At 50.9% G+C, this 20,055-nt stretch overlaps 1 protein-coding gene across 1 annotated transcript in view; it reads left to right on the plus strand.

The window, feature by feature from the left end:
• Positions 1-20,055, plus strand: part of LOC115082077 (synapsin-3-like) — a gene marked incomplete at its 5' end in the record, with an annotated part of 84,559 nt that overhangs the window by 33,556 nt on the left and 30,948 nt on the right. Inside the window, 3 exons of the mRNA XM_029586343.1 lie at positions 5,085-5,227; positions 10,952-11,026; positions 13,707-13,809. Of these exons, the coding sequence (XP_029442203.1) occupies positions 5,085-5,227; positions 10,952-11,026; positions 13,707-13,809 (321 nt within the window). The remainder of the gene's footprint in view (positions 1-5,084; positions 5,228-10,951; positions 11,027-13,706; positions 13,810-20,055) is intronic.

The following is a 20,055-nucleotide window of genomic DNA, read 5'->3' on the forward strand; positions in this document are numbered from 1 at the left end:
CTAGCAAGGCTGCAGGCCCTGGAGCCTCCACCCAGCCAGAATGTGGGATCCTGCTGATCCGCCCAGTGTCGCAGATTGGATTTGGATGTAGCACATGCAGCTATTTTAGGTTGGACTTACAGACTGGCTCTGCTTATTAGGTTTCTTATAGGGAAACTGGCCTTATAACATCACCATATCCGTGTGCTGCTGTCCCCTCTAATAAGATTTGAATCTTTCTCTAATGTCATTGCGTGCCCAGTGACTCCCAGGTCACGTTTCATGAGTTACCAGAGCCCCATTATCACCTTTTTCCTACTTCCTCTAGGGAACGAGACCTATTCAGTTCTCTGCATCTGAAATCTCAGGGAGCTCAGAGCACATGATGATGTCACCGAAGATTTTTAAAGCTTCCCTGCCATTGGCTAGTGCCTGCGTAAGCAGCCGATTCCATTTCCTATAAAGAACAAAATTCTTCAATATTCCCTGGTATATATAATTATATTTTGGGAAGGTTTAGCCAGCTAAAAATCTGCATTTCAGAACTTTTCCCCACTGTTCTGCTGAATTTTTCCTCCTAAATTCAGGAAGCAGGGAAGGCCGGGGCATCTCCCAGGCCTGTTCCTGGGACAGATTTATGGCTTAGCCCGTTAGCGCTGGTTTTCAGTTTCCAATCAGCTGAGTGTGGGTGAGCACCCGTTGCTTGCATAAAGAGCAGCCCTAAATCTAGCCGTTCAGATTCAACTGAAAATCCCCCAGCTAAAAGTAAGCGGGTTCGTTTATCCTCTCACCTAACGGCCATTCTCTGTACCCAGAGCAGGATATGAAGGGTTCTCACAAACCCAGGCCGGTTTTGGCCTGCTTTGCTTTTATCAAATCCTTCTGACTTTGGAGAGAATTTTCCCTAAATTCTTTGATTTCTTTTGGCAGTGAGTAGCTTATTGTGGAGCACCCCTGCAGTAAACATATTCACAACAATATAACTGCAGCAAAACGTTTTTAAGGAGGAAGAGGCTTCGGATGCCAAGACTTGTGAAGAGCAGCGCTTAGCTTTCATCCAGGCACCTTGAGATCAGCTGCTATTTCTTCCTCAGCCTTCACACGCTGATGATTTTGAAATGCTTGACTCATCTTTATGCTTGCTCAGTTTCCAGTGCGACGATGCGTTACTCACATATCCGTCTACGCTCTTCTGCGGCAAACGCCAACTAATCTCAAGCTAAGGAGTCTTTGGAAGTTAAATTTCCAGACAACTCCTTTGAACATTTCAATGCTTCCCTGTTCATGCACTAAGTTTTAGATGGAGATTTTTTTCCAAATCGCATATTGAAATTTCCTTTGGACATCACAAGCAGAGTGTTTGAAAATTCACCTACAGAGCATCACTTTATAAACATTTTAAAAAGGAGGTTTTTTTGATGCATGATTTTGCCCTTGCCATCTAGACAGTGAGGCTTCCCAGTCCCTGGATTGGCCACTGTTGGAAACAGGATGCTGGGCTTGATGGACCCTTGGTCTGACCCAGTATGGCATTTTCTTATGTTCTTCTTATGTTCTTATGTCTTGGCATCTGAAGCCTTTTCCTCCTTAAAAAAAAGCTCTCATACGTGATTTTGAAAAGTTTTGGTGGAATTATATTGCTGTCACATATTCTGAATTTTCACCCTTCGCCCCTTCACTTTTTCGGAGTAGACACATCCACCCCAGAACTTTCCATTTTCTCACAATGCAGAGGATGTTTTTACCACTCTCCCTGCCTAGCGGGACATTCGACATGCAGACTTTACCCAGTATTTTCAAAGGCAACTTACGGGCGTAAATTCGCTTTGAAAATTCTCGGGGGAATTGGTGGCGCGCGCGCGCCCACATGACCTCGTGTAAAGTTACGCTTCTTTGGAGGGCATCATTTCTGCATGTATTGACTGTAAAGCTTGTTGCTGATTTACTGTTTATTGTGAACCGAGATGATGTTATTAACGTGCCGCGGTATATATATATAAAAAAAAAAATACGAAAATAAATAAATAAATAAATAAAAATAAGACTTATACGCAGACGTTTAAAATCAGTAGGGATGTGTGGAAGGACCGGCCGCTCCCGCCCCAGAGCGCCTCTGCTCATTGCACGGAAACATACGCGCGTGTACTTTTATACACACCAACTCCAGGTCAATTTTAGAGCTGCCATGTGCGTGCATTAAACCGGGGTTGATGCCCGTCAGCGGCTTTGGAAATGACCCCCCTTAATGTTTGGTTTTTTTTCTCCTCCAACCTTCACTATAGAAAAAAGTAAGGGAATGGAAGCATCAAACCACGAAAACCCACCACAAAACCATCCCTTCATCCCATACTAATCATCCATCCTCATCTGTTTATTATGGGATTCTCCAGCTAAAGAGCTGAAAGCTTGTTACTACAAGTTAGACCCCAATGCAGCCGGAGGGGAAAAAAAACCCACTGGAAATGGGATTCTTAAATCTCCGGGCTTCGCTGTAGAGCCAGCTCTTCACATGACTGATTTCACAGCAGAAGTACTGGGAAACAATGTTCTGATCAGTCAAATCTCCATTGCACAAAATCATCTTAATCCTTGGGTTTTTGTGCTCATGCATGAGGAAATATTAACATTAAAAGCTCATAGTAACAAAACATAGGTCATGAGGGCAGATAAAGGTCAAAGGAGCCATCCAGTCTGCCCAGTTGCCTTCCTCTCTGGTTCTCTGTGACTTTGGGTAAATGAGAGTAACCAGGACCAGCTTCCACCCCCCTCCCCCCTGAAATCTTTTATTTGACCTCTGAATCGTGTTCCTGCCACCACCCTTTGTATCTGTCCCGGGCATGTTCAGTGCTGTTTCCACCGCCTCCAGTCGTTTGGCCATTTCAGGCCTCGTCGTCCCGCTCTCTCGTTCTTACAGAGCCCAGACCTCATCCAACACCAAACAACCACCAGAATTAGTGAAGCCATCTGCTCAGCCTGTACTCGCCTTCTGGTTGTGGCCATGGTCACTCGGTGTAGTTTAACCCCCCAGCCTTCTTGGGAGCCTGGTATGGCGGTGCCGCCGCTGTTAGTGTTCCAGCCATGGCTGTCCCATTACCCTAGCCCTTTTTTGGAAGCCACTTTCTGCCCGCTGGCTTGTATTCTCCTCCCTTGGCCTTCTGAAGTTCCATAAGACTGAGCAAGCACTCAAGCCTTCCTCCCACTTAGCCGTGCCCACCGTTATAAATCTGAGAGCTGCTGTGCCCTTTCACCCAAATATCCCAGAGAAATAATGTGCAGCAGGAACGCATAAGAAACAGCCAAAGAGCAGGCTCAGGCATGGAGATTTTTAAAAACATACAGAATAAGTGTAAAAGTATAAGAAGTAAACTATGTTAGGATAGAAAAAAAAAAGAGTCGTAGAAGTATGCCAAGAAAAATAAATAAAGCAGCGACAGAGTTACGCCCCAGGTAAGTTGATGCTTTGAAGGATCCGGCTAGTCGAGCTGTAAGATGTGTAGCTTGGCCCATTTCCCAGCACTGAGAAGTAATAACCTTTTACATCTCATCGCAAATGACTGCAGAGTCACTCCGCAGCAGCTCTGGCATGGCCACAAGGTGTTGCTATCTAGATTTAGTGATTCGTTTACCGAGCTTCTTTTAAAGCTTCCTACTTCCAGCCTACGGTCACCTCGAAAGGAAAGGCCCAGGAGATCTCAAAGCTCACGACCTGCAACCCGGTTTTAGTTGGTCCTTTGAGAGGTATCACAGCCTGCTGTGACTCCTCAGTACAATTAACGAACTCATCAATAACAATTAGTTAAAAAGTCGGAATGAGACATTCCACATTCTCCACTCATGAATGCCTTCATAGGGCCTTGTGGAAGGGCTTCTTCTTCAATGTGAAAAGGTAAGAATGTCCTTTATATTTGCATTTCTGGGGAACGCGTCCTGCGCCATGCTGTAAGCAGAGCAGGCACAGAGAGCGGGACTGTCTGTTTATAGAGCTTTTCTCAGACCCAGTGCCACCCCTTCAGGAAAGCACAAGGCCTCTAGAGGACACGGGAAAATGGCTGAATAAGGACGTCTCATTGGAGCTGGAGCCGTCACGTTTTCAGCTCCTGTTACTGTCCGGTCCTTCCCGTGTTCATTCAGTCCCCACACCCAGCAGTTAGGACAGTGATAACATTACGAGGCAGGACAGGGATTGTTTGTTTAATGGTAAAGCTCTTTCTTCTAAGGCAGAACATTTGAATTTAAATGTTTGACGTAGCATCTTACAGCCGTACTATTCCAGAAGGAGCTTTAAAGATGAGTTACTTAATGCATGAAGAACCGCAAAAGGAGAGTAAAAGAGCAGGCATAAGGAAAGAGATAACCAGCATGAAAAAGGAGGTGATGATGCCTGTGTACGAATCGTTGGTGAGGCCTCACCTAGAATATTATGTCCAGTTCGGGAGGCCTTCCCTCCAGGTGGATATAGAGAGAAAAGGGCCACCAAAATCCAAAATGAGGTAGGGTCTGTACCAAAATCAATAGGGAATGAGACTTACAGAGCTAAATATGTGCTCCCTAGAGGAGAGGAGAGATGAGGGAGGGGGGGTCATGTGGAAAGGGGGGGATATGATCGAGACATTCATATACATGAAAGCTATAAATAATGCACAAGAGGCAAACCTTTGTAAATAGAAAGAATGCTCTAGAACAAGAGATTTCACTGGGGTGGAATTGGGAGCAGGACAGGGAGGGTGAATGTGAGGAATGGCCTCGCAGTGGAGGTGACAGAGAAAAAATGGTAACAATTCAATAAACCTGAGATAGCGAGGGGAAAGCCAGAGATCAGCTGGGGATCTCTGGAATTGCACCAGGAATGACATCGGGCAGGCTATGTGGGCCTTAGGGTGCTTCTTTGTCAGCAGATTCTCTGTTTCTAATTAGTACTAACTTGCAGTGGAAATAAAGCACAGGGAAGTGAATTGATTTCCCTGAGATACCAGCTAGTCAGTGGCATAGCCAAGGTTAGAAGCAGAAGCCCTGGGTGCTTGCTGCTAGATTTCTACTCCCCCTGCCTATGTACAGATTTGCATATCAGGTGTTGCCTTTCTTTTCTTTTGCATGGACGGCTTCAGGTGAAAGTCGAAAGCCACTATGAGTTCCAGGATATCGCCAGCCTGGTGGCCATGGCTAAAACCTATGCTACCACAGAGCCGTTCATCGACTCCAAGTATGACATCCGGATCCAGAAAATTGGCAGCAATTACAAGGCCTACATGTGAGTGCCCCTTGTGTTAATGCAGGTTCCAGAGGTGCACGTAATTTACACTCATGTTCTGAGTCCGATAGGCTTCTCTCACCTCGGCCCATGATTATAGACTGCATCTGTCCTGTTCCCATGGTATAAATCAGTTTGCCGGCCTTGCATTCTCTGTTCTGATTGGTTGTGCCGGTCTTCAGAAAGAAATGAACAGTGGGATAAACTCTGCTCCTTCGACTTGTGCCAGTAAGTTTTGCCCACAGAAAATACATGTTGAAGTGCACATAGAAAGGTGCATTTGGATGAATGCTCCAGCCTATGAGGTTTTGCTCGGCTGTCCCACACACGGTGTCAGTTCAGGGATTTCTGCACTATGCTTGGCACAGAGAGAAAGCCAAATCTCCAAGGCAGGAAAAAGAAAGTAATGAAGAAATAAGTTTGTTGGATGTGACCTGCCAAAGAAGCAGTGTTACTACTTTTGCACAAAGCACTGAAGAGTTAAAGGACTGTGGCTCAGGGAGGAGCACAGAAATGTATTTATTTTTTTGCTTAACACAGTGTTTTGGGGACTGAGAAAAAAATTAGCTTTAAAAAGTTTGTGTACAAGTAAGGAGAGAAGCTCTGCTTGCTTAGCAAGGGAACAAAGTGAGTTAGTTGCTGGACAAGCAGGGTTTTTTTTTTAACTTTTTCACAGAAAAAAAAGAGAGAAAAACAGTTTGTGCAGACTGTGTTTGAACAGGGCATGGCCCCTGCAGAAAGTGAAACTGCCAAAGTTGCTAATGCGTTTGTACGTGGCGTGACCCTTCTGCAGCAAGAGATGCTTTGCATTAATGCTCAAGAAAATCAGCCTTGTCTGTGGGAAAGCGTGACCGAGCGAGAAATGCAAACTCTGCTTCAAAGTCACAGGAAGGACAGAGGCAGGTGCAGGAATGTGCCATAAAGCATCAGACTGCTTGCACATGTGCCTGGAAGGAACGGGAAGTAAGAGATATGCCAGGCAAGGGCTCACTGCATCTGGAAGCAGAGGAAGCCTAGCAGCTGTATGAGTTACCTGACTGGTGCTTTATCCTTCAGAGGGACAGTGGTGCAGGAGAAGAGAATAACAGCAAATGTAAGAGGAAAATCTGGCATGGAACTAGTGAACACACCGCTGGGACAGGTTGTGAAAGGCAAGGCAGAATTGCAAGAACAGGCAGAGCTGAATGGAAGTAAAAAGAATGAATGTCAGGTGAATGACCCTGCACTGACTGTGACTGCTGTACAAGAGAGCTCATGGTGGAGCTTTACAGCCTGGCCTGAAAGAGCCAACGCAGATTGGCCAGTAGGAGGCAGTATAGAGTGGTCTGTTGGGAGCCATCCAGACTGACCTGAGGAAGGCAGCACGAAAGATCCAGGCGCAGGCACTGCAGAGTACCCAGGTGCAATTACTGCAGAATGGGCCAGAAAGCAGCGCTGCAGCTGAAGATGGCGCAGAGGAGTCGGAAGATGCCATAGTTAACTTGGGAAAAGAGTGAAAGCCACCACAGGAATTACCAGATAAAGTCCAGAGAGTCCGGCCGGGGAAGGAGTGGAACCCAGAGTAACAAAGGGGCTTCTTTGAAGGACTAGGGGTGGACACCGGGCAAAGGGCACAGTGGGTGATTGGTAATGGTGGTATCTATAGTAAGTGGAGAAGAGCACAAACCTGTAGCCCCCTACCCTGAGTCCAGCTGGTAGGATGCCAGGAAGAGTGAATGGAGGAGTGGGATCCAGGGTGCGTGACGATGCTCGCCCCGATGGGTTCCAGCTGAAGGGGAGTGGGCGTACTATCCCCCCTTAACTTGTGCGGGGGCCAGGCTAGGTGCCTGATGCCACCAGAGTGGGGGAGCACTGGGGGGGGCAGGATAAGAGGCAGAGCCGGGCAAGGAATGGGAGGCCCTGCACCTGCAGGAGAGGGCAGCTCCTGGCGAGAGGGCACCGCTAGACGGTGGGCAGTCTTCTGGTGCTTGGGTGCTGAGTATTATAATTAAGTTGAAAGTTGCATGAAGAAAGCTGGCGTCAGTAGTGAGGTCCTTGCCTCCAGCCTATGAGGTTTTGCTCGGCTATTCCTCAAGGAGGTCGTTGCCACCAAAATAATTCTCGCTTCTCCTTTTTTTTTTTTTGAAAGAGCCGTGCGCAAACTCCCCAGACGCCCCCCTCCCCCGCTTTCCTTCCACTGCCTCCCTCCTGCCCGTTCCCATCCTCTCCTGTGCTGAGGTGGAGATAAAGGCGTCCCCTCCATTTTCCCCTTCCAGATCTTTCTCGTAGGACCCTTGCGGCGTTGGAGCGGACAGGGTGCTACTCGAGGAGCGGGTGCAAGCACACAGCCCCCCCCCCCCTGGACTGGGATCTCCGCTCAGCCCTTTCCACATGCAGCTCACCTGCCAGGCTCCGTACAGGTTCCCTGCTGGGTATTTATATAACTTAAGGCCCCGTCTCAGACAGACTCGACCACGCCGTCTGAACGGGAATAGCGAAGTCTGCTTTTTATTTCCCGGGATTCTCTCTGCTGCGCCATGGCCTTCCCGGGCACATCCTCTGGCTGAACATCGCATCCCCCCCCCCCCCCCTTTTCATATTCTGGAAAAGAAACGAGCGTGTCTGAAGCAGCCTCGACGTCAATGCGGCAGAGGCTGAGCTGGACGGTGCTGGCTCTGCAGAACAGGGGACCGGCAAGGGGAGGGACGGAGGCAGGGGCGGCTGGGACATAGGAAAAGAGAGGGGGGGAAATAAGACTGGAACGGCGCAAGAGAAAGAAAGGCGGGTGAGAAAAGGAGAGACTCCCCTTCCAAAGCGAAAAAACCCCCATATTATTTCATGCGAAAGGATAAAATGAGCCCCGTGGACTACACTGTGAGCAGGAGGAAGAGGATTCAGGGAACTTTATTGGCAGGACAATCTGTGCAGGCGCCGCCAAAATAACACAGAAAGCAGTGGAAAAGAAAACCAGCAGTGACTTCTTCTCCAGGGGGCTGATCTGTTGCAAGCATTTGCTGCGGGCAGTGAACCCATCCAGCTGTTGACGGAGCCGGACACGCCCCAGCCGCAGACACCGAGGAGGAAGCTGGGGTGTTTGTTCTGAATTCAGAGGAAAAGGGGCAGGGGGGGTTTCTGGGAAGAGTTAATCCATGGGCCCTCGTCAGCCAGGCCGGAGACGCGAGTCCCCGAGGAGCACCTGCCACGCAAGCTCCAGCTCAGAAGGGGCAGGCAGAGCCAGGCCGGGTTTCACCCCCAGCGCCTCCGCCTCACTGCAGGCTGGCCTCTGATTTCCAGGCCGCAGACGCGAGTCCTGGGGAGCACCTGCCACGCAAGCTCCAGCTCAGAGGGGCCAGGCAGAGCCAGGCCGGGTTTCACCCCCAGCGCCTCCGCCTCACTGCAGGCTGGCCTCTGATTTCCAGGCCGCAGACGCGAGTCCTGGGGAGCACCTGCCACGCAAGCTCCAGCTCAGAGGGGCCAGGCAGAGCCAGGCCGGGTTTCACCCCCAGCGCCTCCACCTCACTGCAGGCTGGCCTCTGATTTCCAGGCCGCAGACGCGAGTCCCGGGGAGCACCTGCCACGCAAGCTCCAGCTCAGAAGGGACAGGCAGAGCCAGGCCGGGTTTCACCCCCAGCGCCTCCACCTCACTGCAGGCTGACCTCTGATTTCCAGGCCGCAGACGCGAGTCCTGGGGAGCACCTGCCACGCAAGCTCCAGCTCAGAGGGGCAGGCAGAGCCAGGCCGGGTTTCACCCCCAGCGCCTCCACCTCACTGCAGGCTGGCCTCTGATTTCCGGCCGCAGACGCGAGTCCCGGGGAGCACCTGCCACGCAAGCTCCAGCTCAGAAGGGGCAGGTAGAGCCAGGCCGGGTTTCACCCCCAGCGCCTCCACCTCACTGCAGGCTGACCTCTGATTTCCAGGCTGCAGACGCGAGTCCTGGGGAGCACCTGCCACGCAAGCTCCAGCTCAGAGGGGCCAGGCAGAGCCAGGCCGGGTTTCACCCCCAGCGCCTCCACCTCACTGCAGGCTGACCTCTGATTTCCAGGCCGCAGACGCGAGTCCCGGGGAGCACCTGCCACGCAAGCTCCAGCTCAGAAGGGACAGGCAGAGCCAGGCCGGGTTTCACCCCCAGCGCCTCCACCTCACTGCAGGCTGACCTCTGATTTCCAGGCCGCAGACGCGAGTCCCAGGGAGCACCTGCCACGCAAGCTCCAGCTCAGAGGGGCCAGGCAGAGCCAGGCCGGGTTTCACCCCCAGCGCCTCCACCTCACTGCAGGCTGACCTCTGATTTCCAGGCCGCAGACGCGAGTCCTGGGGAGCACCTGCCACGCAAGCTCCAGCTCAGAGGGGCCAGGCAGAGCCAGGCCGGGTTTCACCCCCAGCGCCTCCACCTCACTGCAGGCTGACCTCTGATTTCCAGGCCGCAGACGCGAGTCCTGGGGAGCACCTGCCACGCAAGCTCCAGCTCAGAAGGGACAGGCAGAGCCAGGCCGGGTTTCACCCCCAGCGCCTCCACCTCACTGCAGGCTGACCTCTGATTTCCAGGCCGCAGACGCGAGTCCTGGGGAGCACCTGCCACGCAAGCTCCAGCTCAGAAGGGGACAGGCAGAGCCAGGCCGGGTTTCACCCCCAGCGCCTCCGCTTCACTGCAGGCTGGCCTCTGATTTCCAGGCCGCAGACGCGAGTCCCGGGGAGCACCTGCCACGCAAGCTCCAGCTCAGAAGGGGCAGGCAGAGCCAGGCCGGGTTTCACCCCCAGCGCCTCCACCTCACTGCAGGCTGGGCTCTGATTTCCAGGCCGGAGACGCGAGTCCCCAGGGAGCACCTGCCACGCAAGCTCCAGCTCAGAAGGGGCAGGCAGAGCCAGGCCGGGTTTCACCCCCAGCGCCTCCACCTCACTGCAGGCTGACCTCTGATTTCCCTTGGCGACAGTGTAAAACCAGGACTGGGTCAGCGCCTCCGGTTGACTTGAGATGAGGTGGCAAACCCTAATCTGTGGCCTTGTGGTTCCAGTTTGTCTGACAGAGGGCTACAGATCCATTGATGCCGGGGAAGGGCGTGGAGGTGGAGAGGAGAGTGCATGGGGTGTCCGTCCTGTAACCTCTCCCACCCCTTCCAAGCCTCACCACTGAAACAGCCTCCTCTCCTTCTTCACAAGGCTGCTACAATGATCCCCTTTCTCTCTTTCAAGCCTTTATTCTGCCTTACCTCCTTGCTCCCCACTCCTGCTCTCGTTACGCAGGGTCTGCGCCGCGTCCTGGTCCAGATCCCAAGCACAGGACCAGCGAAAAGCCATTGCCAGTCTCCCAGCTGCAAGAAGAAGAATGAATCACAGCAAAGCCAAACATTACCCCGCGTGTACAGGTTATTCTCACCCCCGCCCAGTATTTATAGTGCAAGGGGGGAGAGCGTTTCACCTGTTACAGCTCCAGGAGAGTCTCCGAAGGCAAACTGGCAGATCTGAGCCTGTAACCCGTAAACGTCCTCGTGCGCATCCCAGCTCAGGTGCAAGTGCAGGGTCTGAGCTGTGAGCTGAGGATGGGCCTTGTACGATATTGTTTGGGGGGGTGGGGGGAGGTTAATGCCCTGACACCTGACCCCCCCTCACTGGGGGTGCAGCCATGTAAACTTGGCGTTGATGTTCAAATCCATTTCCTTGATCCGCAGTTGGAAGGAGGTGTTGAGAAGGGGGGAGCAGAGGCGTGGCGCCCGGGGCAGGGCTTTCACAGTATCCTCTTTCTTCCCGCAGGAGAACCTCCATTTCTGGAAACTGGAAGGCAAACACGGGTTCTGCTATGCTGGAGCAGGTTGCGATGACGGAGAGGTAAGGCCTCACCAGAGAGAGGGAGGGAGAGTGTTTGTGCACCCTGGGCAGGGTTAAACCTTAGCGCACTCCCCCCTGATCCCATCACCACCATCATCCCCCTTCCTCTTCCTAAGCAGCGAGCTGACCCGAGGCCCAGTTGCTCTCGCACCCCCCGCATCAAGGGCAGCAGCAGCAGCAGCAGCATCTCCCTTGTCAGTCAGGCTTCAGCCTCGCTCATAGGCCCAGCGACGCCTGTCATAAGGCAAGAGGTGGTCTCCAAGGCACAATACAGAGAGGGGTCTAGGAGCAAGAAAGGTGATCCGGGAGCAAGCAATCAGGAAGCAGAGCAGAGCATCCAGAAGCGAGGAAACAGGAAGTCAGCCTCTCAAGCTGCTGTGACGAGTGGCCGCCCACCTTACAGACTGCTCCTTGCTGGCGCTCCACCCAATCCCCGTCCTGCGGAGGTGCTCCTCGGTCCTTTCCTTAGAGCCCCCAGTATCTACGTGTTTCCTGTCTCCCTTGTCCCTCCCTGCTTCTCCTGTGGGCCCATCAGTTCAGATCCTGGTGCTCCTGACACTCCTGTTCTGCCTGTGCAGAGTGTGCACGTTCTCAGCTCCACCTCCTCTTCATGCTCTGATTGTAAATAGGAAGCCCATATGGAAGGAAGGGGGGAGGGGGCTGCACCCTGGCTCACAGAGAGTGAAGCTGCGAGGACAGCAGGAGCCGGGACCACCCATTTGCTTTGGAAGATGCAGGAGGCTGCAGGAGCTTGGAGGCAGTGAGGAGAAGCAAAGGGGCAGCAGTGGGAGGAGCAGAGCTGACAATGAAGGAGAGAAGCCACCAAGGGGACTCTGCTCCCACTCTGCAGCTCGCCACGTTACACAGCCACATGAGCTGCTTAATAGGCCCATGTATATGTGACACTTGTAAGGTCCAGATGTGACATTAGATCACATTGAGATGTAGTAAAATGTCTAACGGTGATCAGTACACACAGCTGAGAGAAGAGGAATTTCACGCCCATTCTCCTTTCTGCCACTCAGTGGTCGACCTTCAGCAAACTGATGAAGTTTCTTGGTTTCCAGTTCGGGGTCTGATTCACAAAGCCTTTTCTCCCAGGCTATGGCTTGCTAATCAGGCCCGAAGCTTGACAGTGGAGGGAAATTATCTGCCTGTGTACCTCGTAGTATGAATATTATAACTGCGGACTATGTAGTGAGAGGCGAGGATAGCATTTTGAGCCCTAAGCTATTTAAAGGGTAGCCAGGACTTTTGCAGCCTCTTGTCTTTCTTTCCCTGAGATCATAAGGTGATTAAATTTGAATTAATGACTGGAGGGATTAGGAGGTCCATATTCAAAAGCATTTATCTGGATAATGCAGAGGTTTATGTCAGGTGCAGACATTAGCCATCTTGGAAGCCCAGACCAGATGTATTCCATGCATTAGGAAAGCTGGAAGGAAGGCTAAACGACAGCCAAAAGAACTTTTTTGAACAATTGAAAGAAGGATCCATCTGAGAAAAAGCATAAACATTGGCAAGTTAGATGTAAAACACTAAGGCAGGCTAAAAGAGAATTTGAAAAAAAGCTGGCTGTAGAGGTAAAAACTCATAATAAAAAGATTTTTAGATATATCCAAAGCAGGAAGCCTGTGAGGGAGTAGGTTGGACCGTTAGATGATCGAGGGGTTAAAGGGGCTCTTAGAACATAAGAACATAAGAATTGCTATTCTGGGTCAGACCAGTGTGTTTTAAATTTATGCTGTAATCCGCTTAGCATGGTGATTCGTTATAGGCGGAATATAAATATTTATTTAAAAGACCAAGGATCCATCAAGCCCAGTATCCTGTTTCCAACAGTGACCAGTCCAGGTCACAAGTACCTGGCAGGATTTCAAGGGGTAGAGAGATTCCAGGCTGTTATCACACAATAATAAGTAGTGGCTTTTCAGGAATTACCAGAGGATATGATAAAGGCAGCTAGCATAATTGGGTTTAAAAATGGTTTGGACAAGTTGTTGGAGGAGAAGTCCATAAACTGCTATTAATCAGGTAGACTTAAGAAATAGCACAACTTATCCCTGGAATAAGCAGCATGGGATCTATCTTCTGTGTGGGATCCTGCCAGGTACTTGTGACTTGGATTGGCCTCTGTTGGAAATAGGATGCTGGGTTGATGGACCCTTGGTCTGACCCAGTATGGCATGTTCTTATGTCCCTATGATAGAAGGAGGAGGAGAGATGCACATATCCCAGAGGATGACGGCCTGTGCTACTGCGAGGAGGGGAAATGAGCTCCTGGTCGTGGTAGCTGGGACCTGAGATCTCTCTGGGATGATGCTTACTTCAGTATGAAATCTCTATCTGCAGGATAACTTATGACTTTGATTTTGAAAAACATTTGATCTCATTCTGGGGTGATGGCAAAACTCTCTGGAAAGCTGGGGCTTTATAGTCGTACAACTCCCAGGTGTTTCCAGAATGGGAGCTCAGCGCACGGGCCAAAAGAAGATTTTCTAAATATGAGAAAGACGAGAGACCCAGAGCAGGACCAGCGTAGGCACGGTTCCCAGTGCGGTCAGGGCCCTGCAGGCCGGATCCAGTGTGCCATCCTCCCCAGGCCCTGTGACCTGGCACGCTACCCTCACGCGCCTCTGTGCCCTGCTATTACGCCCTCTCTTCTTGTGCGATTTCACAGGTACAGGCTCTGGGTGGATTCCTGTGCAGAGGTGTTTGGCGGACTTGACATTTGCGCTGTGAAGGCCGTACACGGGAAGGATGGGAAGGATTATATTATCGAGGTGAGCCGTAGATGGAGAATGCTGCTTGAATCGGCTTTTCTGTTATCTGTGAAATTCTGTGGTTTTTTTACCTCTGTTGTTCCCTCTGCTTGTAAATAAACTTTACCAATAAAATCCCTGGACACACAAAAACACAACATGCAAGCATTTTGCGCCCGTGGAATATGTAGGTGCAGATGGTAACACAATGGCTCAAATAAATGCAGATACACACTAAGTAAGGAACACAGTGGCCCACAAAGCACAAGGAGAAGCACAAAAAAAACACATCCCAGCAAACACACAGAGCAACACACAGACACACAAGTATTTGTAGGCAACACCCAGGACCAAGGACCCCCAGCAGCCCTGGCCGCCCTCAGCTGCGGGGCTTCTGCCAGAATTGCAGGACACATTCGTCTCGGTCTCGGACACTGAGCGCAGAAACGAATGGGTGGGCCTTGGAAAGAGCAGGCAGGGTTAGAGGGGGTGGCGGGATACTCTGAAGATTCATGGGTGTGCAGCTGAATGGAGGTCCCCCACATCTTTGGGGGGGATCCCTTCCTCTTCCTCTATTCTTGGGGGGGAGGAGACCCTCCTTCCTGCACAGAAGTGACAGCGGGGGAGGAGAGAGGAGGAATCTCCTGGACCGCACACTTGTCCTGTCTGAGCTGTGGCTGGCCCAGCAGCATTCGTGGCACGAGAGAGCAGACTCGGGGCTCATGCCCAACAGCAGCCCAGAGGGTGCGAGGAACAGAAAAGAAATTGGCCCCACGTGAAGAGCAAAGTTGATGGAGGAGAATTCCATCTTACGACATTCAACATGAAATCGTTTTCAGATGGAAGCGCTAGAGGAAGGCTCTCTTATTCTGTTTCACGAATGGCAGGAGAGCCACCTGCTCGGCTTCGGTCAGATCTGAGTGAGGCGTAGGGGGTAAACGGACCCCACCTGCCAGTGATCCAGTCCACACTTCCATGGCGACGTTTTCCACAACGAGAGGACAGATCCTTCCTCAGAATCTGATTTAAATATTAAATATTGAATGTCAAGGCAGCTCTTCTCTTGTTTCATTATGTATCTCACTTCCCATTGGCCAAACAGCGAGGATGAGAGGCAAGGTCAAAGGGTATTACAGAGGTGCTGGTCAGGAACAGAGAAAAGAGTACCCTGACCCTGGACCTTTAGCCAGACTCCTGCTAATGCTGAGAACCGGGGAAGGTCAGGGTTCAAGTGCCGCTGCCACTCCTTGTGACCTCGGTCAAGTCTCCTCACTCTCCGTTGCCTTAGACTGTGAGCCCTCTGGGGAGAGGGAAGAACGCACAGAAACTCAGCCTGAGCTAAATCCACATCAACCAGAAGAAAGGGAAGCACTCGCTCTCACGTAAAGCAGAGCAAGGAAGAGTTTGGAGAAAGGTGGGAAGAGAGACGGAGAAGAGGGGGGGCTGGAAAGAAGGAGGGGAAGCAGAGAGAGGTGGAGAGAGGAGGTAGAAGTAGAGAATGGCGCGAGAGAGAGAGACAGGCTAGGGGCCAGATGCAGGGGATAAACAGGATGGAGGGATGGGCACAGGCTGGAGGGAGAGAGTGGTAGAATGTGGGAAAGACTGCAGAGAGGTGAGGAAAGGAGAAGGAGAGAGTAAGCACGTGAGGCCATTAGTGTGTGAGAGAGTGCACAAGAAGAAAGGAAACAGAGAAAAAGTGACGGTGGCAATTCTCTCTCTTCAATCTCCACTCTGCAAACCAACCAAAATCACTTGGATAGGACAGCGGCAGTAAAATGAGGTGACTGCAACTTCAAGAGAGAGAGGAGAGAGCAGGATCTGAAGTAGAATTCAACGTTTAGTCCTCCTTTCCTCTCCTCTGTCTGGGCCTGTTTCCCTCTCATCCACCTCTCTCCCAGGTTGTCTCTGTCTCTTCGTAGCCTTTGTCAATGCATTTTGGCCTGGTGGCTCTTGCAGTGCCAGAGGAGAGAGGAGAACTGCTGATATCCCCTTCCTCGGCGAGGGTGCATCTGGTAGACATCCTCTTTCTTATCTCCTGGGTTCCCTTCTCTCTGCTCCCTGCTCCTCATCTTGTTCAACGCCGAAGACTTCCATGGAATCGTAGGAGTAAGAATTTCTCTATTGAAAAGTCACAAAAGATCACTTACAGTTGGGAGTGAGTGAGAAGCGTGCGGAGGCCGTTTTTAAGGGCCATCTTAACTGAGGAATTTGTACAGGGACCAAGCTCAGTAACTGGGGATTAAAGTTTCGGTTTCTTAAAATCTTCTCCTCTGCCTCCATTTCCCAGAGATGCCCGGGTAGTTCTGCTGAGGATTCCCGGAGTCACCCAGGCCAGGGGTGTTATTGGAAGAGATGGGATGATAGCGAGGTCACGACTTCTGTCAGGAACTTTATTAAAGAATTCAGCATGGGACTGTTTAACGAGCAGTGACACAGTCTGAAGCTATGTGTGGCCAACCACATCCTCCTACTCAGGAAAGCTACAGGAAACCTCATGGGGCTATCAGGGGACGACATCCCAGCTCCATGGGCCCACCCTGGAGATTGCTTCCCAGTGCTCTTCCTGCCCGCACGTTATCCTCGCCTCCATGGCCTCTCTCCTTCCATGCCCTCATCAGGAAACTGTGCGCTCCCTTCATTACTTCCATATATTGCAGCAGGACTGCCGGCCAATCTTGTACTGCCTGGGACGATGGAAGGTCCTGGCTTCACTTATACAACCAGCGGAGAGAGAGTCTGCCAGAGTGCCACGCTTGCATGTTTGTAGGGTCAGTAGGAGCATCTCACTGCCTTCTGAGGACGCCAGTGGAGAGAGCTGGACAGGAATTCCAGAAGATGTGGGATAGGCACAGAGGATCCTTAGCTGTAGGGAAGTGCATGTAAAGCCAGAAGTTAGGTGGGGTTTGGTACTGCAGGACGTAGGGGAAGTGGGCTCAGGATGATCCTTGTGAACCTTATCTGCCTCCTCCGTATTCCGTGTTTCTGCTCAGGAAACCGACGAGATACCTCCCACACGCTTATCAGCTAACAGAAAACTATGAATAAATAAAGCTCATTCGCAAAAGAAATACCAAAACCAAAAATATAATAAAGACAGAAAAGTAAAAAAAGAGCATTTCTGCAAAGGCTGTGTCTTATGGACGCGTCAGTAACGTGACGCCGAGAGCGCTGCTCAACGCACCTGGCAGGGGACAGGGAGTCAGCGGATCGGCTGGCAGTTTCCCGTCACCTCTCATTTCCGGACAGCGATATTTTTCCCTTCAGCATTCTTGTTTACACTAGTTGAAAAAGTGGCACCTGAGACTGCAGGTCAGAAATGTTGAAATTGTTTTGTGTGAATATATATTGTACAATATATACTCACAATGAATAACTTTTAATTGAACACTTAATTAAATCTGCAATACACCATCTCCTGTTGGTTTTCTCCTGGGACCCACCTCGCCTCATGGGGCCCATCTAGAGTCTCTGCCTTTGTATATCTCAGCGCTTATCCGTACAAGTCTGACCGGCTAGGTTTAGATCTGCCCGATAGCAGATAACAACTGATCCAAATATCAGCAGTTAGCCGCATAGGTTATATGATTCACTCACTCAGCCCCAATCCGCCCCCTGTCCACCCACAACTTATGCAGCTAACTTGTTAGCCAAGGGACTTATATGGCTAAGCGACAGCCGCTGAACGTGGACGCATATTCAGTGGCCACTACTTAGCTGCATAAGTCCTGCTTATCGACTAAATGGCGCTGAACACGCTTTGAATATTGACCACGGCGCACGCACAAGAAATCCCGATATTATTTGCATTATTCTGGCTTGTAGCTCACAAATTTGAACTCAGGTTATAAAACGTTGCAGAAAAGAAAGTGCATGTGCAGATAGCTGTTCCAGAATTGGAGGGAGCATTGCTTGTGTGAGTCCTGCGAATAGTGAAGATTACATGCAGCGAGCTGTAGGTTCCCGGCCTAGGCAGTCTTGGTGAATCCTACTTTTAGTGTTTCCAGTTGGTGATATCCCTCGCTGGTAAATGTGGAGAAGCAGCGTTCAGGCGTATGACGAAGTTTAACATCATAACGCTGTAGAATTAGAATTTAGCTAAAAGTTTAGACAAGAAATAGAAGCTTAAAATAAACCGACCTCCCCCCATTAAACCTGAAACTGCAGTGAAATATTGGGAAGCTGTTGCGACCTTTCGTTAAGGATGTGAGGGAAGGATGAAGCTCCTTCCGGACCCTAAGTATCCCTTCCGGGTACAATTCCTAACCAGGCACCCTGAGGGTTATCTCCGCAGCTTTCCCAGCTCCAGGTAACCAGAGGAGCAGGAACTCAAGGAGAGGCCGAAGTCTGCCCTGACCTGCAGGGCGCTGGATTCCTAAGTGCTTGCAGCGGCAGGACGGTCAGCGGGGAGAGGAGGAAGATGCAGATGGAAAGTCCTGCTGCCTGGAACAGTCATTGTTCTGCTGCTCTGGGAAGAGCAGTCCTTGTTAGGGAGGAGTTTAATTGGAAACGGAAGACTCCAGCACGCTAGGCCTGAGGACGCTGCGGTCCTGTCCTCAGAACGGAAGGCGGCAGAGCTTTTTGGCATGTTGTCTGCATGAAGAGAGAGGGCTGGAGCCTTAAAAGTCACAGTCTGAGAAATTGCCGCGCACGAACCCTGCGTATCCCCTTAGAACAACGATTCCTTCGCACATACCCTGGCCTGTCCCACTCCCAGCGCAGTCTGATCGCTCTTACCTGCTGCTCTAGCGCCTGAGGCTTGGACCTGCAGATCTCAGAAGATCTCCGAGAAGTCCCAGGATGGAATTGATGGACGCTGCTGGCCGCCTGTGTCTTCTCTGAACGAGCACCGGAACCTGACTTGACCTTGAGTTCCGGTTACCGTGTGACCTTGAGAGAGCTCAGGAGGAGGGGCGTTTGGCCTAATGTACTTCACAAGTTCTATCGTCTGGAACCTGGCAAAATCACCCCATAGAGAGAACCAAATTTGCCTATAAAACCTAGGCTCTCTTGTTTCTGTAAGTAATCCTTGTGATATTGGACAGAAGAGCCATAGAAATCATTAGTAGCGGTGCTGTACAATTGCGAGTTTTCTTATTTTACCTGGACAGGGAAAGGCAAGATGTCCTATTCGAGTCTGGGAGATCGGGGACTGGCCTCGGGCTCAGTGTTTCCCAGGTTTGTGGCAGGATGAGCCCACGCCACTGTTCTTGTGAAGGTGCAGGGTGCCCTCTGTTGAGGCAGATGTGCTTAGACACCAGCAGTATTCACAGCTTGCATTATCTCTGGCCTCCTTATTCAAAGCGTGTGAATTCACGAGGAAGAACCAGTGAAGGACAAAAGGTACTGAGATCCTGCCTTCTCTGTTTGTTTTATATACAAACAAAAGGCTCATTGTTCAGACAAGGGTACAGAGAGGATCCAGATGTCAGATTCCCTATAAGAGCAGATGTTTGCCAGTTGTTCCCCGGTGGTGTGTTTCACCCTGTGTTCTCTATTGCTATTCCTATATTGGTTACTTAATGTCTCTCCACCATTCTCGCTTTTTTTTACATTGATAATGCATTAAACCCAATAATATTTTAAAAAAAAAGCAGTTAGGGCCTGAATCAGTTAAGGTTTTTTCCTGTTCTATCTTTACGTGCAAGAAGCTTCAGGCATCAGGACCCTTTCAGGACAAAGCAATACCGGCACGTGAGAAACGGGCCCTCGTGATCGAGCTCTTGCTTTCCTAACGCCCGCCTCTCCCGGGCACGCGATGCAGGAGGCCTGCGAGCTGCGGCGTTAAAAAGGAAGCGCTGGGGGAAATTGTGCGTCCCTAGGGTCTCCTCGGCACCGGGCGCCAGGAGACGTGGCCGTCAGTGCGGGTTAGGAAAACGGACGCTCAATGCGAGTCTCCATTTTCTCCCGCTACCGGCACAATATACAAGGCCTGGACCGCGTATATTGTGGGCGTCTATTGGGCTCCCAGAATTTTATATTATTTTGCACGATGCTGCTTTCTGTGGTTCCTCCTACTCTGTATCGCGACGATCCTAATAGGAGGACCCACAGGAAGCAGGATTTTTGTTTTTTAGGTTGAGCTCTTGAGCGTGGCATGCTTTAACACCAGCTTCCAGGCTCAATGAGCGCATTGGCCACGTGGGACGTTTTTGAATCGCGGGGTAATAGCTGATAGCCTCGTGTCATTGGAATTTACATGTGATGAGCATTATTAGCGACGCGCGTTTTGGATGCGCTAATCCCGGTATTGCATCGGGCATAAGTCTG

This window comes from Rhinatrema bivittatum, unplaced genomic scaffold, assembly GCF_901001135.1.
Source record: "Rhinatrema bivittatum unplaced genomic scaffold, aRhiBiv1.1, whole genome shotgun sequence".
Taxonomy (NCBI): Eukaryota; Metazoa; Chordata; class Amphibia; order Gymnophiona; family Rhinatrematidae; genus Rhinatrema; species Rhinatrema bivittatum.